Raw genomic sequence first — 22,547 nt, 5'->3', positions numbered from 1 at the left:
AAAATCTTTCCAATGCGCTGCAGTTATGTGTATGCATATTTTAGTATTCTCACCAACTCTGGATACCAAACTATGGAATTAAAACACATTAAACCCCTTCAGGCGTGTAACAATAAAAAATGGAACCTGAAAATGTATTACATTGTAAAATGGAGGGTGCTTTGAGGCAAACATCAATGAAACGACTTGCTGCTGTTCTCAAGCATTTCTATTATTGCGTTGTCTGTGGCTAAGCTGACAGTTGTCTCGGTTCCCCTCCCCCTAAAATTGAAATGTTTGGGAATGTCTCATTTCACGCTTGAGGAAATAATTTAATCTCATGCCACTGCTATCTATTTAGTTGCCAGTAATGCAGAATGATTGTTCGCTAATGTCTGCACTAAATGGGTCTGCAGAGATCTTTTTGTGTTCTAAATGGGCTCAAGGCAAAAAGAAAACATTTGACTGAATATCCATCAGTGATTAGCAGAGTAGTAACCTGCTCAGGCGGGGCTCTAATTCACCAATCTCGTTTTTTTCCCAATGAAGGTGGTGGCGAGTGACCTTTATAATTTGTTTGCCACTGATCGGGATGTGGCTCATATATTTGCAATGGAGAATTGGCCTGTGTCTCTGCATTTTGGGACGTAGCTGTAAAATCCTAATACGAAACCACTACCAGTACAATATGAGGAGGTTCAGTCAAAGAAAGGCACTACATAGCAGTGGCGGCTCCTTCGCTAAGGCAGAGGAGCGTCACCTCACTACTTTATGCAGTGTAAAAAAAAAGGAAATATACAATTATACTAACTCGCGGTTATCATCATTTTAATTTTTCCTGTTGCAGCATCTTTGTAGGGCGGGTATGCTCTCAGAGCAGGGGTTGGAGTGGCTTGCACTCCTCTTGTGAGCATGAGTGATTGGCCGGCCCTCTCGGGCCACCTAAAACTGTCATGCACACATAGCATGTTCTCCATGTAGGCTGCATGGAGAACATCCCCACCCCTCCAGCCCCAGGCTAAGCGTTGTGCCACGGCACTCAGACCAATCACAATGCTGCATTACAGCATTGTGATTTGCTGCAGGCAGCATGGGAGCCCTGGTGCTTCCTGCTTCCTGTTTCCCAGAAAAAGCCAGGAAGAGGACACAGGAGAGGCCAGGAGGTAAGTGATTTTTTTAGCCCGATTCCCTGCCCCCGCCTCTTACTCCCACCCTGCCCCCTGCTGCTTCAAGCTAGCAGCCGCCACTGCTACATAGAGGCAAGTGAGGATAAAAACTAGGAGTGTGCGAAATTCATGCAATATACTTTTACATAATCATGTGAAATTTCAAAACAATATTGCGAAATCACGCAAAATCCAAAACTGGCACTTAATGCTACACTATAGTGCACAAAAACACAAATGCAATGAAAAACAGCCACATTGCGGTTGTTCCTGTTGTTCCAATGCTCCCACACTTATATTTTGTTGTGGCATAATTTTACATAGCAAGGTGATGTGAAATTCATGAAACGATGCAAGATTACAAGGGTGTAATAGAAATTTCGCCCAGGCCTCTTAAAAACTGAAATTGGGGGCGTGGCTTGAACGCCGCACAAGATGGCGGCTTAACGTCGGAGCTCCGCCAGTCGTTCACCGGAACCGGCGACTTTCACCGCACTCACCGGACTTTCGTGAGCGCTGATGTTATATTTCAACGCCGGAACGTGAGGTGAGCGGGGAGACCTGAGCTGCTCTCCTCTATTCCGGCGGTATGCGCTGTTCTCGTCAGTGACGCGCTTCACCTCCCGGCGGCCGCCATTTTCTTTCACTTTCCAGCGAAACTCCCTCATCAGCGAGCGCCGCTTTCATGCTTCAGCGTGCGTAATGCGGATGCTTCATACACCGGCCTCATGCCTTAAAAAAACCCCTCTCCTGCTTCAAGTCTCACAACTGGTGACTCTAATTATTGGTTCTTTGAAGAAATACCGCCATTTTCTCTCAACATATCTCAGCGATATTCCTCATGTCTGAAGCCTTTCTCCTCACAATTTGGTGGCATCCTACTCTACATAGAGCTTATTGAACCTTTCAAGTTGAATTAAGCGTTTCAATCTGCAATTCTATGTCATGAGGTGACAGTATATATCCACAAAATTTTTCTGGTTCTATCTGAGGAAAGGTTATATGTTTAGTGACTGTCATTTGGTTGCATCTCATCATTCCTCGTTGCAGCATATATACGCTTTTTATAGTTTCTCTCCATAAAGCGTACCTCCTGCTTCCTATTTACAACATTTTTCTCATCCAAATTTTGTGGTGTCTTTGCTCTTCCTTCTCTTGCCATTTATGGGGAAGCTCCGCACCCTCAAACTTACAGCATCAAAAACCAAACCACAACTTTCCTCAGACTCTGATTCCACGGCGCCTACTATGGATGATCCTGCTCCCCTCAAACCAAACGCCGCTCACGGCGCAATCCCTAAAGCTACTCCATCCAGTAAGCTTTTACAACCTGGTTCAACGAAACGTTTGAAAAAAGACCCTCCATCTCCAGGCTCTTCATCACAATCTGCGTCAATGGATCTTATTTTGGAGGAACTTCGTGCACTCAAACCCTTCATGGCTGAAACCACTAAAACCTTACAATTTCTTCATGACAAATGGTCTACTTTGGAATCGAGGGTTCTTTTGGTGGAAAAATCTACAGAGACGCTTCAATCCTCCTGTGCAAAAATCTCGCTCTTAGAAAAAGATGTCTCTCTCCTGAAGCGACAGTCGGAGGAGTTGGAAAATCGCAACCGGAGGAACAACCTACGCCTTTATAATCTTCCGGAACTTACAGAGGGATCCAATCCAACGGCTTTCTTCCAAACCTTTTTACCAAAAATCTTGGATCTTCCTCCTTCCTCCTCTCTAAATATCCAACGTGCGCACAGACTTGGCCCGAAAGTTTCCACAAAGCCCAGCGGAGTCATCATGCTGTTCCTCCAGTATACTGACCTCCTCCAAGTGCTATCGGCAGCAAAGGCTAAAAAACAAGTTATGTGGGAGGGTCACAGGCTATACCTTTCTCAAGATGTTGCTAAGGTCACAGCTGATCGTCGAAAGCAGTTCCTTGATTTGAGACCACGTTTGAGAGCCCTTGGCGCCAGATATGGACTACTACATCCATGCCTCTTCAAGGTGACCTACAAAGAAAGAACAACTACATTTGAAGATCCACTCGTCCTTGAAGAGTTCCTGCGTCGCCACGAAACCGAAAACATGGACACTGCAAGACCCGTCTAACCATTTCTGTTTTATCTGTTTTACCATGTTTCCTCATCTGTCTGACAATATGTTTCCCTGCCGTTTTTTGTTTCTGATCCCTGTATATGATTGAGTGCCTTCTATCCTTGTATATCCTACCTCTTTTGTGCAATGTTCTAGTGCTACTTCTTTATTTTATCCACCATATGTATTTCTAATGTTCTCCTCTAATTTTTTTACCTTCTTACAGATCCTCTCCTCGTGTTTCTTCATCCCGGTGTATCCGTACTTCCCTCCATTTCGTTCCATCGCTGGTTCCTCAAGTGTTCGACGATGTGAGTCTCCGTTGTTGATGTTGTCCTCTTCTGACGTCGTCATCCCTCAGTTCTTTTTGACTTGTTTTTATCTGTTATGATGTTACTACTTTCTTCATGCTTTGCTCTATATTTTCTACTATTCTCTTTTTCTATACTTTCATTCAATTCTTTCTCTTCTTTTTCTTTACTGTATTCTCCTTATTCTCTTCTGATCTCTTTCTCTTACAATTCTTGTTTCTTACATTCTCATTACTATTATCTTCCTTTTCCTATTCACTTTTTAATATATCTTATTTTATATCATTCTACTGAAGTTGCAAATTCCGAGTAGTTACTTGGAATGTTAAGGGGTTAAATATCCCCATTAAACGTCAACGTGTCCTAACTCACTTGACACGGCTTAAAGCTGACGTAGCTCTCCTCCAAGAATCCCACCTTTCGGACAAGGAGGCTAACAAACTTAAACGTTGCTGGGTGGGACATGTTTTTCATTCTCCTGCTCTAGGTAAGAAAAATGGCACTGTTATTTTATGTCATAAAAAGTTAAATGTTTCAGTTGTATCCCATGAAAATGATGATAATGGCCGTTGGGTTATTACCAATCTTCTTATTGATAAAATTCCTATCGTTATCTTCAATGTTTATGCTCCTACAGGTGTTGATAAATTATTTTGGCCTACTATTTCTGACAAATTAGTTACAATTAATGAGAAATATGTTATTTTTGGTGGTGATTGCAATCAAGTTTTGGACCCCTTTCTTGACAGAAATTCTAAGGTTAAGTTTATTCCCTCTAAGATGCATTCCCAGTTTATTACTTCTATTCGAAATTATGCTCTAGTTGATATTTGGAGACTATGTAACCCTGACCTTAAAGAGTACACGTTCTATTCCCCCACCCACCACTCCCAATCTCGTATTGATTACCTTTTCCTCAGCAAGCCCCTAGCACAACTAGCCACTCATTCAGACATTGGTTCTATTTTAATCTCAGATCATGCTCCCGTTTTTGTCGATATTGACCTTATCCCCTTCTCTCCTCATTCAGGACGTTGGAGATTTAATAACTCTTTACTCCTAGACCCCATATTCTCCACTAAATTTACAGCTTTTACCTCTGAATTCTTTGCACTAAATCATCTCCCTGGGTCTTCCTTTGTTACGGTGTGGGATTCCTTCATAGCAGCTGCTAGAGGTTTTATCATCAATTTTGTTTCTCAAAAGAAAAAACAATCAAACACCAAATCAACTCAACTTTTAGATAAAATTAAGAAACTAGAATATACTTATTATAACTCTTCCTCTGAATCCTCACTTCGCGAACTTATTTCTGCCAAAATTGAGTTTAATAAGTTTACCACAAATGCGGCATCGAACTCTCTCCTTAAATGTAATTCCCGTTATTACGGAGGACAAAACAAAATGGGCAAACTTCTAGCTAATTACCTTAAAATACGCAAAGAGAAAACAAAGATTGAATCTTTACAAGGTCCAACTGGTGTTTCTTTCTTCAAAGACAAGGATATATTGGCTCAATTTGTCTCTTTCTACCAAACTCTATACACTCCTGAATCTATCCCTGATCCTGATGATCTTCTTGCTTATTTTCGAGATATTCCTTCCCCTCAATCTTCCCATGTTGATTTTCAAACGTTAAATTTAGATATTTCCCCCTCTGAAATTTCTCATGCTGTTTCAATCCTACGTAAAGGTAAAGCCCCGGGACCAGACGGTTTCACCATTGAGTTTTATAATCATTTTTCTTCCCTTCTCCTCCCTAAACTTTTCCTATTATTTCAGTCCTTTGTTGATTCTGGTTCCTCTCGGGGAACTTTCCAAGAAGCATTAATTTGTCTAATACCCAAACCAGATAAAGATCATACTCTATGTAAAAACTATCGCCCTATCTCCCTGGTCAATACAGATTATAAAATTTTTGCCAAAATTATAGCCCTTAGATTAGACCCTCTGTTACCGGAACTTATCGGTCCGGAACAATCTGGATTCGTTAAAGGTCGTTTGTCATCAGATAATTCTCGCGTTTTCTTTAACATTTTGAGTAGAGCCGCCTCTCTCACTTCCCCACTAGCTGCCATTTCTCTCGATGCCAAGAAGGCTTTTGATAGAATTGGCTGGGATTTTATGTTTCAAGCTCTTCGTTGGTTCGGTTTTCCACCTAAATTCATTTCTCTTATTTCTTTACTTTACTCTAGCCCCCATGCCTCCATGTTTGCTAACGGCATCACTTCTGATTATTTTCCTCTCCGAAGAGGAGTTCGTCAAGGATGCCCTCTATCTCCTCTTCTGTTTATTCTAGCTTTAGAACCCTTTTTAACCAAAATTAGACGTGACGAGAATATTTCCGGTTTTCAATATGGTCCCCAACAACAACAAGTTAAATTATCGGTGTACGCTGACGATATTTTATTTTACTGCTCAGACCCTCAAACAACCCTACCTTCCTTCCTTAATCAAGTCTCCGCTTTTTCTAATGTATCTGGCTATAGACTTAACACGGACAAATGTGAAATTCTACCCCTGAATCCTTTATGTCTAAAACATCTATTTCATACCTCTGGTTTTTCCTGGCAACCCTCTAAGATTAAATACCTAGGTGTTTGGTTCGCCCCTCGTCTCTCTGATACCCTCAAATTTAATTTCAAATCCCTCTCTACTAAGCTCACTTCTTCCATCAATCGTTGGAATCCTCTCTTTCTTTCTTGGTGGGGTCGCCTGGATTCCATAAAAATGATGCTAGCTCCTTTGGTCCTATATACTATTTCTATGATTCCCATTCGCATCCCTAATCAACACTTCAAATCAATAGATTCTATTCTGTTGAAGTTTTTATGGAAAGACAAAAAATCCAGAATAGCCCTCTCTGCTTTAAAGAAGGACAAATCTTTGGGTGGAGTCAAATTTCCCAATTTTAAATCATATCATACTGCCTTTTCCTTAAAACAAGCCTTGCGTTGGCTCTCTTCAGATCTTCCGTATTATCCTCCACTTTGGTTGACACTAGAATCATCTTTCCTTCACCCTTATGAATTCAATGAAGTTCTTTCCTTTTCCTCTAACGTCACCTCTCTCCGATCTCCCATCATTTCTCACACACGTTCTCTTCTTCAACCTTACTTGATATCCTCCTACCCTTCTGCTTCTTCTACTCATACCCAACCTATTTGGCATAATAAACACATTAAAATTCGTAATCGTTCACTCTATTGGAAATCCTGGCATTCCCGTGGTCTAAAATGGGTTTCTCAACTTATCTCTGATACTCACCCTCTTCCTTTCCACTCCCTCCAAACCCAATTTTCGTTACCTCCCTCTTCTCGTAAACAATATTTATCACTGATCCCCTCCCTTACCCAATATCTTTCCTCCCTCCCTGCCACCAACACTATTCCTATACCTCACCTTTCCATCTCTAATGCTCTTGACCAATCCCCATCTGCTTCTTTTCTTTATAAATCTCTCCAAGCATCTATTGAACGCACTAAATCTAAGGTTGAGTTGGCTTGGGAGGATGATTTGTCTCAAAATTGGCCCCCTACTCTTTGGGATAAAATTTGGTCTAAAATTCATAGTACATCTAGAGCTGCCAATACTACCCAAACCTTATTTTTTTATCTATAATCGTACATTATATACTCCCGTGAACCTGTCTTCTTTCTCCTCAGACACTTCCCCCACTTGTTGGTCCTGTCCCTGTCCATTGGCTAATTTGAAACACATGCTCTTTGAATGCCCTCCCATTTTCCATTTCTGGCAATTAGTTTAGTCTCAAATGCAAAAAAATTTCAAACTCACTCTCCCCTTTTCAGTCCTTCACATTTTTCTAGGTTCCCTTTCCCCTGACCTCTCTAGACCCCACCATAAACACAAGCTACTCGATCTCCTGATAGCCATTGCTTTCCATCATATTACATCGCATTGGAAACAGGCTAAGGATGTTTCCTTCTCTGCATGGTGGAACGCAGTTTGTTTTAATCATCGTCTAGACACCAATTTTGTCTCCCCTATTTCCCTAGCAATTAAACGTGACCTTCTATGGCTCCCTCTTACCGAATATTTATCCAGAATTGCCAGACCATCTCCCACTTCTCCATTACGTACTGTTGAAGTTCAAAAACCACCGTGAATTGTTTTATCTTAGTATATGTAAATTTATTAATGCATCCTATGTTTTCTTTTTTTTTTATCACTTTTACGATGTATGATTCTCATGTTTTCCCCTAACCCTCAATATTCCTGAAATTTTAACTTATATTGTTTTTGTTTCACATTTATTTCTTTGATCAATTCCATTCTGTTGTAAGAGAGATTTCTTGTTTTTATAACTTCTGATTGTTTCTTCATGTACTGTCTTTTCTTCTTTATGCCTTAATAAACTTCAAACTTAAAAAAAAAAAAAACCTGAAATTGAATGGAAAACATATCCGAGGCAGAATAGAAAGAGCAGGAGTAGCAGTGTCAAAGGTAGAATACTGTAAGAGAAGAAGTAGAATCAGAAATGTCACAAGGGGACATATAAACAAGGGCAGGTGATAGATCTAGCTGGCGTTAAGTATGTCTTTTAGCCACCACTCAACTTCTCCTGCTTTGCTTGCTTGGACCGCGTAGGTATTCTGTGTGCGGAGAATACGCAGTTCTCCAATCTTCAGGGATAGAGTGTGGGAGCCTGTGGTCATCTTGGTATACAGTCTGCACATGTCCCTTGATAGTTGATGTATTCCAAATTTCTAACAATAAATCCACACAATCCTGAGATACTGCTCAACGACCCGCAGACAATCCTTGAGGACTATTTGAATGGCCTGCCACCATGAGATCCTGTACGGCCCCCAAGAAGGGAGTAAGTACTATGGGAATCTCAACAGATTAATCCGTGTCTCCTGAGGCACAAATACATTTTACTGCTAGCTGTTGGTTGTTTCGAAAATCAACTCTGGAAAAAGGTTTTAGCGCATCTTATCAATGCCTTTGGAGTGCCAAGGTTTGATTTAGTAAATGAAACCTGCCTGTGCCTCCTCCCAAAATACATACGTCATTAGAGCATAGTGAAGCCAAGGAACTTTGCATTGCCTACCATGGCAGCGGCTATTTTTTATCCAATATGTTTGAATATTGGTGACAAAGCTATTGCACTCCTTGGTAGTGGTCGTTATGAGATTCTCTTTTCCATACAAGCTATATAGCTAGACAATCCTTTGCAGAGAAATCAGTACTAGAATTCTTTGCCCAAACACATTTGCCCCGACAAATTATTTTTTTAATTCATAAAAGTCACAACATCTGTCTTTTCAACAAATATAAACGCTAAACCATGTTCTAAAGGGAGATATCTACTTACACGAGGTCTATACAATTTTTTCGATACATTCTACTGAATGTCTAACCAGCCCTCGAACATGGGTTCACCTTACAAACTGTCCATAAAACACTTGCCAAGAGATTGCATGTTTGTGTTTCTACATATTATTCTCTGTTGGAAAAAAAGGGAGCGCTGCACTGGCCTTCGACCGGTTGCATAATTCAGGTAGCTATGGAGCAGATGCACCTATGTGGCAGTGACATCTTAGTTCTGTGACTCAGCCAATTGGCAAAAACAAAGCCTACACGCATCTCAGTGTCAGTGTAGACACACAAAAGCTACATTTATAAAGATTGTATAAAAAAACAAATGAGTAAGATTAATTCTTGGAGCACATATAGCATGACTACTTTACATTTCCTAATAGCTTAAATGAAAGAACACCATGAAAAATATTTCCCTGTATGTACACCTACCCCTGATGAAGCACTGCATAAGTCTGAGTTATAATGGCCGGATGATGGGCTCAGATTTTAACATACACATTTACTCAAAAAACGAAGTGCAATTTATTGTAGTATAAAAGGGGCTTGAAAATCATTGAAATGCACTTGAGCTTTGAATTACTCTGCATTACATGAAAAAATAATATGTGCCTGATGCAAGGGGTGCAGAGTACAGTTGGTCGGTTTACCAGCTCTCTTCATAGGATTGACCATTAGTTCTGTGTGCCAGTGTACTGCACTGATGCAAACAGACAGATACAGTGAATAATTGCAATAACAATGTCTGATTGGCATTGAAATAAATAACAAACTTTGAAGGAGTGCACATAGGAGGGTTATATATTGCATCAGCCAGCTCCAATAACAATAAGCTTCGAAAAAGCCTATAGGTCTGGCTTTCAGTTTGATTCGTGAGTAAAACATTAAAGAAGCTGGCTCCAGTGAAATCAACAACAAAATTTAAAAAAAAAACTGTTTTTCATATACATTGCACCTATGAGATAAATAATTTAATTTGGGGTGATTCAGTGTACCCTTGCTATCTAAAATAACCCCTCCCCACCCCAAGCAAGTACTCCATAGAAAGTGGGATGATACAGCAAACAGCCAGGAGCAATAGGTTATAACGAAATACTTATCTGGGTGAAACTGAAACTACTTTGTGCACATTTTAATGAATTGGTAAAAAGGCAACCAGACAGCTGCACTCTCAAGCCAGACCTAACAATCCCGAAGGAGCATGGGGCCTGACTGTCAGGCATGTATCCCACTAAAATATTTACCTCTCCGAGAGGAGGTAAGGGTGAATGTAGTTGTTGGTCTATGTATGCCAATGTACAGGATGCAATTGTGAAAGGGTCACAAGCCTTTGGATATGGCTTGACAAGAAACCCAAAGCAGTGTTGTAGAGAAAAATGTGTATTAAATACTGACCCTCCATTCATATGATATGATGTAAAGGGTCTGTCGTTGGCACATGAGGTAGATCTGCCAGGCATCCAAGATAGGTGGGGTCATTCCTTGTGGGAGGTGCTTAGGCTCTGCTAGGAGCAACCCTTCTACACAGTTTTGAGGATACATTTTGAAGAAACACAATTGTAGCACCCCCCTGCTTAAATGAAGGACTGATTTTGCTACAAAGAATTCTAGCGTTGAAAAATAAGTCACACATTAAACTTAATTCATAAATGCGCGTTATCAATAGTCCTAGGACATACTTCTGACCATAAAACATTGACACGCTCCAATATCGGCAAAACAATGTAGAAAGCAATATGTTGCAATTTTTATTTTAATAACGACCGACTGAAATTGGGGTTTGCTTGAGTTACTATTCTGAAATCCAGACCTAGCATATCTAGTGGCAAGTGCCTTATCTAAACTTTGATATGTCAGACTAGATATACATCTACCATTGTAGGCAGGATTTGAGCAAGCTCATATGAGAAGTTCAAAATGATGAATGGTTTCCTTATCTGTTAACTGGAACAAGGGCACATTTTGTCAGTGTTTTAAATTAGATTCGTTTTGAATGAGTTTACCCAGATCCTTAATTTTTCGCCTTTTATCATTGTTTTACATATTCAGTCTTCATCAAAACATCAGGAAGATTCACAAGTATAAATTAAGATTGTAAAATCTAGAGAAGCATATTTATTTTTTTAAAGCATGCATAACTACTCAATTCATGATCATGGTTTACACATTGCCACTTCTTAAATATTGTGAGCTGTTCACAGTAATGAGATGTGGTCAACCTGGAAAATAGAGCTCTACATTCTCTTTGGTCTGTGATGACAACAGCCACATAATCTATGTGGTCAAAAGCAGGAACAGCCTTGTTCTCAAACAATATGGATAAGCATTGCTTGTGTGCATTATATTCAAAGAAAATCAAGCCCTGTTAATGTAAACCTTAAGTTTGTAGGAAACACAAGAACTGCCGTCATTTTAATAATATGCAAAGTCCTCTGTCAATAGCAAGGCATCAATGGAGACAACAAAACGTCTTTTGCATTGAACGAAGCACGGTCAGAAAACATTTGACTATAGCATTTGGCAGTGGTTACATGTCCTTGGAGAATGATCTTTTGCAACTCAAAAGCTGGGTGTCATCGACATACATGAAACCTTGTGCCCTCTACTGATTTAGCACTTTCATTAAAAGGAGCAGTTACAGATTGACTATGGATAGGGAGAAGCCATGGAAAACACCTTACTGAAACTGCCTTGGACTGAACTCTAAAGAATGAGTAAGCAGGAAATGTGCTCAATTGGAAAAAAAAGAATGCCATCCCATCCAGGAACTCCTAAATTCCACACCCCACGTACTCCAAAGGAAGAGGGGATAGCAGTGTCGTTATAAGCCGCCAATAGATTAAAATAAGAGCCGAAGCCTCCATCATCCATCTCCATCTTTAATTTAACCAATACTATTAGGATCACCAACTCAGTGCACCTTCCAGGTGTGAAACTGACTTAGTGAAAAATGTTGTTTCAGTACAGATATTCTAATAATTGAAAAGTATGTACAATATTAATCAGTTTGGCAGAGAAAGAAAGTAGATACGTTGGATAAATCTAATGATAATTTCATAAGAGTGACTGATTCTTGACTATTTTCAAATCTTCTGAGAAGATACAGAATGATAAGCAGTGGCTCAGAATCTCATTCATTATCAGATTCACCATGAGTCCCTGAGCTTGCGTATTTACAGAGGCGCATGGGTTTTGATGGAAACATGGCGAGAGGAAACAAGATTTGAAGAACATTTATCTTGAGACAGCCATCCAAAATCTATGAAGAATATCTACGGACATGTCAAGGCAGGTGTGACAATGCATAAAAAAGGTACTAAAGTATTTTCAAGATCTATCAAGTGGCCAATGGCTTGTAGTTTGTCTGGGGAAATTGAGATAAACAGGTAAAAAGAGATGAAATAAAGGTATCTCAGTTTGCTTGGTCCAAGGAGTGTTTATATCAGTACTTTTGTTGAACTTAGACTTCAGCAAAGAAATATTCTTTCTTAGCTTACTTAATATGTTTTTAATATGGTGAAAGGTTTATAATGCATCTTTTTCTACTTTCGGTACTATGACTGATGACTCACACTCTCTATACCGGAGCGATTTTAATTTAACTTCTTTCAGAATATTGGAAAAATATTTGTTGCAAGATTTTAAGACATTGATGCCAATATGTTTTGTGTTTTTAGAGGGCAATTGAGGTATTGTCACCTTTAAAACTGAGTAGATTAGCTGACACTGTTTTGGTAGGGTAAATTCGCTATATTGAATCTTACATTGTTTTAACGATATGTCGAACTGGCTTGCTAGAGAATAGCAAATGTTTTCCGTTTGGTTTCAACATTATATTGTGGTGTGTACAACCTTGAGATGCTGCAATATCATGGTTATGATCTCAAAAGGGCCAGAATAATGATTTGTCAAAATAACCTCTAAGGGCCTGTCTGCCTCAATCAAGATAAGAGGGGAAAAACGAACCTGCTATAACTGAGAGAAGCTGGCTTTGTAGGTACAGATTAATTGCTTCAAGTTAATGAATTATTTCTTCTCCTCAAAAAGATTATTTGTCCTAGGTTGAATGATAGTTTGGAAATAAGGCCCTTCAATATAGATAGGTGTGAAAAGACAAACCCAATGGCTGGTGTTCCGGTCAAAAAAAGTGTAACGAAAGTGATGTGAAATTGGCTATTTCCTCTAAATTGTCCAGCCACATCCCGAAACGACCTCCCCCAGCACATTGAGACAGCCGTGTCACTTATGGATTTCCGCAAGAAACTGAAAACCTGGCTCCTAAACTGATCCTTCTTGCAAACCCGCACCTACTCAGTGCCAGGATACCTTCACGGGTGACAAGTTTCCTGCTCTACAAATCCACATTACATTACAGATCCAGCAACACATTGCTTGGCCTTCAGATAATTGACAGATTTTTTAGATGTATTAGTGCTGTAAATGTGTGGCTGGCTGGAGAGCTATCAGGAAGGGAATGTGTGAAAAAAACTACCAAAATAAAGTAAGTGTCTAAAATAACAAATAAATAGAACAAACAAAAGGGGGCACAAATCTGCTGGGAGGTTCACATACGTATCTTTCCTGTCTCTCGCTTTGTCCTTTCTTTCTCCATCGATCTGTCTTCATGTTTTGCTTCCCCGTGTGTGTCTAACTCTCTCATTCTTCCTCTGACTCCATCCCTATCTCTGTCGCTCACTGTCTTCATTCCTATCACGCCCTCCCTCCCCCGACCATCGCTCATTTATATTTCTCTTTCTGCCATTTTCCATAGCGGACTTTTCAGCAAACTGGATTTTTAACATTAAAAAAACGGCCTATCTTGCTGAAACGGACATTTATAAAATAAAATGTAACTACTGGACATACACTGCCAGAGCCCATTAGGACGTCCAGTGTTCACAGACCTGAAAAACAGACCACTTTTATTTCGACCTGGATTTTCTGTTGTCCAGACAACAAAGATTGAGAAGAGAACCAGCAGCCTCTTTAACTTAAAAGGCACGGTGTAAAAAATGTACTTTGTGCATTCTGAGCTCACAAATCAAAAGAAACTGACACCAAGAATACATTTCAATGGAGAAAAAAATGCTCAGCACATTTTTTACACCTTGACTGACATTCCGTCACAAACAGAAATATTCAAAAGCATTGTCAAATCCTTTCAATGGATGGGGCCTTTGAGACAGAATATTTTACATTCACAGAGAACGTGAAGAAGCAGGAAACATACCTTCGAGCACTGTTTGTGATTCTGACACCAAACCAACGAGCCATTGTACTGCAAAGGAAAGAAAATATCAGGGGTTTAGTGAACATTTTACTTTAAGATCACAGAATATTAGTAAAATTGAACATACATTTGCAATTAAATACAAATGATCACAATGAACGTGTCTTCTATTTCCCTCTTCTTTGGCCCCCTTCTAATTTCCATGAATTTAGGTGTAGAAATTCACTGATACCGTCTGATATTCCTCACATAAACCCAGGGACTATAATTTATTTCCACAGGAATGGGGACTAACATCTGGGCCTAGAAATATGGGTCCAATTCAGAATGTTTTTCCCCCTTCTGGGGAAAATAACTGCCCCAGATATGCACATTAACCACTTGCATAAAGCAAAAGGTATTTGTGCTGGTGCAGTCTTCAGGCTAGTCGCGAGGATGGCGCGGGCATGGAGAGGGCACAGCAATGGAGGAGAGAGAGCATACTGCTCGTCTCATGCTGCTTTTTAGCACAGGTGGGAGCCAGGTGCAACAGATGCCTGCAGCTCAAGCAGGGACATCTTAAGGATTTTGGGGTCCCGGGGCCAAACATATTTTAGGGGACTCTGTTAGGAACATCTTTGTATTTATGATCCAATTTCAGCTCTTTCATGACCTCTTTGGACAGGTCACGGACACTGCTCCAAATTCTGAATGTGTTTACATCTAATATCCAGGGGTTGTAATGTGTGTTTTCAATATTGTAACATAGCAGCATCTAAATAATATTATTGCAAAATTCTCTGTTACCCTCTGCCATTTATCATATGTGAGGTCCTGTTTTTATCTATAAGGAACATTTTGTTAAGGATGTTGCATGTTTCTGAAAAGCAAAAACACATCTTTTTTCTCTGCAAAATGTCTGTAATAGACTCCCCTTAATTAACAATATTAAAAATAAATTAAAGGATAATGGTATTTAATAGAATCTACGTTTAAAAATCCTTCAATGTCATCTGGAAAGTGTGGAGAGCAGAGCCTGATCTACCAGGGGCCCCCTTGAAAGGCTGGGCCAGAGCTCACTTCGCCCATGCTTCAAACATCTCTGAGCTCAAGGCAAAGGTCCAGCATCTCTGTGCCTGGAATCATCAGGTCCATGGTTTGAGCACGCAGTAGTTCCAGGCCAAGAGACATCAGGAAAGAAAGAATGACCTAGTGCGCTAATCCTTCTAGAGCCATTTATTTTAAGAGTCACTAAAAAGTACTGCCCTTCATACCTTTTAACTGTTCTCTGGACTTGCAAAGTATCCACACGCATCCCCATCTAGGGCTATGCAATTGCCTAAAGTCAAATAGGGAAATTCATGAAATGGCTGTCTTTTGTTTGCATTATGAATAGAAAAAACCTTGTTTTACATAGTGCTTCACACCACACTTCTGCTGCTTGCAGGGGCTGTAAAAAGTAAAAGGATATAAAAAGAATCCCCAGTAAGGGGATTCCTTTTATATCAGAACTGTGAGGCATATTTGACTCCGACTGGAAGGAGCAATGGCGTAGATGCCATTGATCTTCCCAATACAGAGGTAGACGCGTGGCATCAGTAAGGCCACTATTCAGGTCGGCAGTATACAGGAGTTGATGACCCGCATCCCAACGTTACCATGCCCCCGTGCAACAATGAAAAAAGTGTGAACATTACAGATTGCAAATTGCCTTTTTTACTCATCAAAGTGGCTTTTTGCCCCAGTACAGAAAAGTTGTCCCTCAGAGTCAGTCTCTTTCTGTCACACCACTCGTTCTTGTTAATCCCTTTTGCTCATGCACTCGTCTCCTCTTCCCTGGATTTAAGAAGCCTTTGCACTATTGTTGGCCGGAAACTGTTGGCAACTGTTGGGATCAAATAGAATTAAATGGGATCTTCCAAGGAGAATCAAGCATAGCACCTATAACCTGCTGTTGACCTCCCTGATAACATAAAACATAACATGTGTGTTTGTAAAGCACGCGTTCACCCGGAGGCATCTTGGTGCTGATTAACAGATGTTTATTGTTACCCAACTCAATGGTACTCACTTTATCGACCTCAGATGGATGAAAGGCTGAGTTGACCCAACTGGATTTGAACCTGTGGCCAAGAAGTCAGACACAGGCTCCTGTAATGGATACATTAGTACACTGAGCCACCAGACCCAGATACTCAAAGTGCAGGGGTCACTGGGTGCCCCAATGAAGAACTGTAAACTGATAATAAATGAGGATGTTCACAGTTTTCACTGTCTTTATGGGATGTATGACGTTAGCACGCATACTATTACCACGCATACCTTTACAGCGCGGTATTTACAACGAATACCGTTACAACGCATAGCGCTTTGAGGTGCTGGATAGTGGTAAGTATAATTTTATATTCCAACTCCAGTCCCCGTGGACTCTAGGGAAGGTGTTGGATATAAAATTAAACGTATTCCCTGTCCTAGAGCGCCCCCCAGCGCAATGCGTTGTAATGGTATGCGTGGTAATGCCTGCGTTGTAATGGTAGTGCGTGGTAAAAAATGCGTGCTAAACGTTGTATACCGTCTTTATGACCAGCTTAAACAGGACTCAGCGCAGAAGGGAGCAGAGAGCACCACACACGAAATTTTCACCACCCTTCAACGGGGATGTTCATCCCTGTAGGTAAACAGGAGCGTTCTGCTGCACATGCTGAGGCCTCCTTGTTGCATACCAGACAACGACTTGCTGAGCCCAAATGTGTCACGCCTGCAGGAGAACGCGCAGATGTTTGAGTGTCTTCCAATAGAAAAGCTCAACCGTGAGCAACTGATTATTTTTGGAATCCATGTTGTTGCATCAGGTAAAGTGGACATTGAGGAGGTGCGAGGTGATCATGGGAAGTAGGCACATGCCATTAATCGATAGCAGTTGACTCTACCACGTCAGCCAATTAAACTACTTCCTGTTGACTACTTTTCCTAGATTATTTGTCATGATATGCAGGTAAGTCTTAAGGCTGCCATGGAATGGGCTATAGAGTGTAATCAGCACAGTGATATCACCTAGCAGGCTTCCCCATACTCATAGCACAAAAGGTGAACATATCTCCACTGTTCGGCTTCAAAAGCTGCCATTTTGAAAGATGACCAATTGGAATCAATGGATAATTGTGCAGGAGTGCCCTGTAAGAAGTAGACCGTCCATTGCAAAACTGTCCCAAGAATGAAAGTAACATTCACAAACGCAACCAAAACCATGAACATGCAAGTCTACTGCACAGAGGAAATGACAGACTATGTCCCATGATGAGCTCCAAAGCGAGACTGGAAAACATTATTAAAAGCATCCATGTCCAAACAGCTCACCAAATGGTTTAAGACCAACTTTGCTAACGAAACAACCCAACCACTAAACATAAGGGCCTAAAAGGCACACCTAGCAGTGACTCCATCCAACATGACAGATGGCTAACTATTTACTCAAGTTATTTCCCCACGCACCAACCAGGCTTCCCTCCCAACTGAAACAACCACAATCTTATTTACTTATTTATTTATGAAGTACTCCGATACTAAAAAGAATGTGGATGAGGACGAACTCACAAAAAAAAATGTTTTGATGACTACCTGGTTCACAATTTGACTCTCAAGACTCAAATGCAAAAACTAACCAGTCAGATTCATCCTAATCTCTAAATAGTGTATCCTTTCCTGATGACATGCTCTAAATATGCAGCACATATTTAGTTACTGGTGGCAGCAACAGATCAACAGCATTCCTTGTCACTTTCTCCATCCTCAAATATGGTATTTAATTCACCCTGTGCTAAGAATGCATCTCTGGAGCGAGATGTACCAAGGACACAAGCCAGGCAGGCTGTTATGTAGGGCACCTGATCCCTTATCTATTAGACAAAGGAAACAGTGGCAGCCGGCACAGATCGGGGGTAGTCGGGCAGGGAAGGGGGATGTAAAAAAATAAACCACTTACCTTATCGCCGCGTCACACATCTCACCTCAGTCGGCTTGGCTCAAACAGGAAGCACTACAAGGCTCCCCTGACCAATCACAGCGCTGCAATGCAGCGTTGTGATTGGTCTGAGTGCAGTGGCTTGTCACTCAGATGGGAACTGGGGGGCCTGGCATGTTCTCCACTCAGGCTGTAAGGCAGTCTGCATGGAGAACATGCAAAGTTCGCATGATGATTTGGCCGGCCTGAGAGGGCCGTTCAAGGTGTTATTGCGCACTTAGGAATGGGCAAACTACTCCCCCTTGCCCTGCTCTGAGAGCAGGGCAGCACCCCCCACCCACCGACTACAAAGTAGATGTAAACAATAAAATGATAATACCATCACATTTTATCATTTTATTGTTCCTTCGCTACACTGCTTAAAAGCAGTGGGGGGCGCTCCTCCACCTTAGTGGAGGAGCCGCCACTGAAATCAAACCTGGGCTCTACTCTCATTAACATTCCCAGCCCAATCATAGCATGCACTACTTCACTCCCAAGCACATGTTACGTGTTGTAAATGGTTTCCCAGTTAAAGTAAAGACATATTAATTTTCAAATAACAAATTTTTGTTATTTGAAAATTAATGTGTCTTTACTTTAACAGGGAAACCATTTACAACACGTAACGTGTGCTTGGGAGTGAAGTAGATTTTGTATAGAGCTTAGGTTTTGTGTTTGGGAGTTTAGTGGTTCTCCACACCTTTGAGCACCGTAAATATACTTTTTCAAATGTCACACTTTGTGCAATTCCACCAAGAGGCGCCGAAATCCCTATACTAAATACCAGGTATCTTAGGATTTACAATCATAGCATGCAGTCAATAATATGTATTTAATTGTCATGGCCATCAGTACACGCCTGTTGTTTTATGCACTTTTTCTCTCTTGCCAACACACATCGAGAAGGGTTGCTGCCAACTCTTAAATCGACAACGAGGCACTTTTTGTTAATCCTGGGTAGACAGCATAGCCGATTTTGAGATATTGTTAACAGTTCTTTAAAATATACATAGAATGGGCTATGGCTCCACAGCGAGGCGTTTTACCCCCTCACCTTATTCTCTTGGCTATTTGGTGCATCATTCTGCCTTCAAAAGAGTGCTTCCATTGAAATGCATGCAGGACTATTCTACGTCTTAAAAAGTATACTTAGTCATCATGCTGCTTGTCACATCAAGGGTTTTCTTTTTTAACTTTTATACACATTCTAAAGAGGAAGCACATTTTTTGCTACTCTTTTCTCAGCAATGACAAAGCTAATAAATAATGTGGGATTTAATTGTATAAACATTAGCTATGCATCCAGCTGATACAAAGAGCATTTGTGAGTGCCTGTGTTTATGTAAATTAGCACCTTCAATACACACCTATTGGCTTCTAAAATGCTTAGTCTTACTTGGTATTACCACTCAAATCTTCTTACACCCTAAATAATGTGGAGATGTGTCCAAAATTTCTTAGTATAAAACTATTTGTCCGAACTTACATCCAAGAAAAAAAAATCCTGCCCATTGACGTGGCGCGTTTAAGTACTTCGAGGGAATCTCATATGACTGGTTCACTTAATGATGACCTGTATTCATGGCACTTTGCGAGCCAATCAAATCATATCAGATGTAAACAGTGTATCACAGGCCTGTGGCTACATACATTTGGGTATTATTTGTAGGGTTCGGCATAGCAGGATCGCCACAAATGAACACAAATGTAAGTAAAAAACCTAATGAGATCCTGTACTTTGAAGCCATTCAGGCAATGCCTGTCTGTCAGTGTTCAGCACTAAAATACTGTGCCTTCATTACTGCATTCCTGTTACATATTGTCTTGGAGCTACAGCAAAAGGTCATCTACAAAATGTAAACATTTTAAAATATTTCATTTTGGGAAATTATATGGGCTGGATTTTAAGGAGCAGAAGAAGAAACAGAACATATAGAGCTACAAAACTCCTGTTCCACTCTTTTGGCATGTCATCTTTTAGATGCAAAGTTCTCTTTCCCTAATCATATAATGTTTCAGGTGCTATTCTTCTGTCCTGCATCGAGTACTCTGCTTCTCCCTGCTTTACTCTAGCCCGGTCAATTTATAAGCTCAATCAATAGTCATTTTTTTTTATTGCAACCTGGATGACTTAACTTGGGGATTCAAACACCTATTCCCACCACTCCCTCCCTGCTTAGATCACCTTTAGTTGCTTGGTAAAATTAATGCTGCATGCATGTCTGTGTTAGACGGCATTCTGCCCCTTCAGAACCTCAAACAATCTACCACTAACAAGTTAAGGAATCCATAGTTTGATTTTTTTGTAAATTTCTTTATTGCTTTTTCAAGAGTATAGTCCATGTTCACATACAACTACATATCCCGTAGACAACAGTTGACACAATGAACATTCCAATAACAACTCAGGGTAATTTTGATATATACGTTCCCTTGAAGATTCTTATCAATCCGACATGTTTCGAAAAAGTTTAGGAATCCATAGTTGTTGTCCGAACTGAAGGAGCACTAAACTGAACATCTGCAGAACAGAAAGGCAGTGACATACAGATTATAACCCCAAATTGTTAGATGCTTACAAAAGGCCGTTTCAACGCGATAACTCAAGATTAAGGAAGCCAAGAGGACTTGCGTTCACCCCATGGTTTTGCACCAACCTTGTAAAATAACATTTCCCTATTAAATGAAAATTGAAAGACTCTAAAGCATTAAATCATGTCGCCTTGCCTTCCTTCCAACTGTGTAATTTGCATTTCAGACTTTTTACTGACTGGATTTCTCAACCAAAGAGATTCCATCAGCTATCCCTGAACCTGTCGCACACTCTTGTAAGCCCTATTCATCTGCTGGCAACCCTGTTATGAGTTCATTCTTAGCCATTAATCAGGAAAAATTACTAGCAGTCATAAAAAGAGCCTTCCTCTGGCTGTCCTCTGGACATTAGTCAAAGAATGAAATCTGAGCTACTTGAACCCTTGAACCTTTTCAGTTGTTCCCTCATAGATGCAATCATTCCTTTCCTCTGGAAATAGGCAATGCTCATCCTGACTACATCCTAGTGATACAAGTAACATTCACCCCATCTATTTACTTCCCTATTAGGGCAAACCTTTGGGAGAAAATGCCCTGGATCAGTGTCAACAATTTTCGAAATAACCCTTTTTTTAGATGAGTATCAGGCAGGTATACAGGCAGGTTTCAACACAGAATTGATAGGTCTTTCCACCCATGATAATCTGAGGATGCTTGTTGATTCAGGCCAAGTACATCTGCTGGCGCTGTTAGATCTTTATGCTGTGTTTGAAGCCATTGTTTACAGCATGCTGGTTATTCTGCAATGCCTCTGTTCCTTAGGGTTGTCATTTGCAACACTGTCCTCTACCCTTAAATAAACTAGTTTCGGAGGTATGGATCCTCAATGGATCAGATCCTTTCTCATTCATAAGGTAAAAAGTGGATACGACACATCGATAGTTTGACCAAAATATCTCATGTGGATGCTTATCTTTGTTACTTTCGGAAAGGAGCTACTTATTGATATGGTCAATGTGTCTGATCAGCCCTATATACAAACGAAACAGCCACAGCATCTAAACCTGCATAGTTAGTTATCAAAATATATTTTGTGAAACATGAATTACTAAACTGAAATTCATGTGATAAAAGAGGAAATAATAGCTAATTATAGAAATGTAAACCCTTTCGTTATGAAAGAACTGTGCTTCACCTTCCGTATGCCATTCTCACATAGAGAGAGATCAAAGTAGTGGAAACTAAATTCTTCCATCTTCAATAACCCTCAAAGCAACCCGGGCAAAGACATTAGCAGTAGAAGCACCAACTCTCTGCTACGTTAAGGCTACCTGATTAATCCCCATCACCAGAGACATCTTATTCCAGTCCAGTTTTCCTTTATCAACCCATAACATCTGGAAATTAAGTCCAATTGATTCAGTTGTGGTAAGCCATGCTACATCTTCTAGAATGCAATGTGTATCCATACAAAGGCTAGGGACAGGGAAACAGTTTCCCAGTAGACAAGGAGCTTTCTGGTAACCGGTATGCTTCGTCAAAGTGTATCCAGTTAGACTTTAAAGGGAGAACTAGACTGAAAGACAAATACTGACGCGAGTAAACTTCCAAGATAGCGCTACGGTTGAAAAAAAGCAATTCTTCGAGAAGTGGATAACTGCTCAGTGGGAATCTAGTATATCTTCTGAGACTCATACATGATCAGCGCTGTACTGATATGAAATTGAGCTATTCTGCTCCAGCAGAAAATAAATGGGAATCCATAAATAGATTGAAATATTTAGCCTAAGTGGTAGTGATGTTCTGTCACTATTTTATGCTTTGCATGATGTGGACTAATCTGCACTACGTATACCTAAATATATAAAGTGATTTGCATATTGTTATCTATAGTTAACATGGGCCCCAGTTTA

At 40.4% G+C, this 22,547-nt stretch overlaps 1 protein-coding gene across 1 annotated transcript in view; it reads right to left on the bottom strand.

The window, feature by feature from the left end:
• The window catches only part of ANOS1 (anosmin 1), a 479,614-nt gene that overhangs the window by 397,482 nt on the left and 59,585 nt on the right, over positions 1-22,547 (bottom strand). The window contains exon 2 of the mRNA XM_086934322.1: positions 14,121-14,168. Coding sequence (XP_086790448.1) covers positions 14,121-14,168 — 48 coding nt within the window. The remainder of the gene's footprint in view (positions 1-14,120; positions 14,169-22,547) is intronic.

Source organism: Lissotriton vulgaris, chromosome 8, assembly GCF_964263255.1.
Source record: "Lissotriton vulgaris chromosome 8, aLisVul1.2, whole genome shotgun sequence".
NCBI classification, from domain to species: domain Eukaryota; kingdom Metazoa; phylum Chordata; class Amphibia; order Caudata; family Salamandridae; genus Lissotriton; species Lissotriton vulgaris.
The sequence above is the reverse complement of the archived record's forward strand: the minus strand, read 5'-3'. Positions and strand labels throughout refer to the sequence as shown.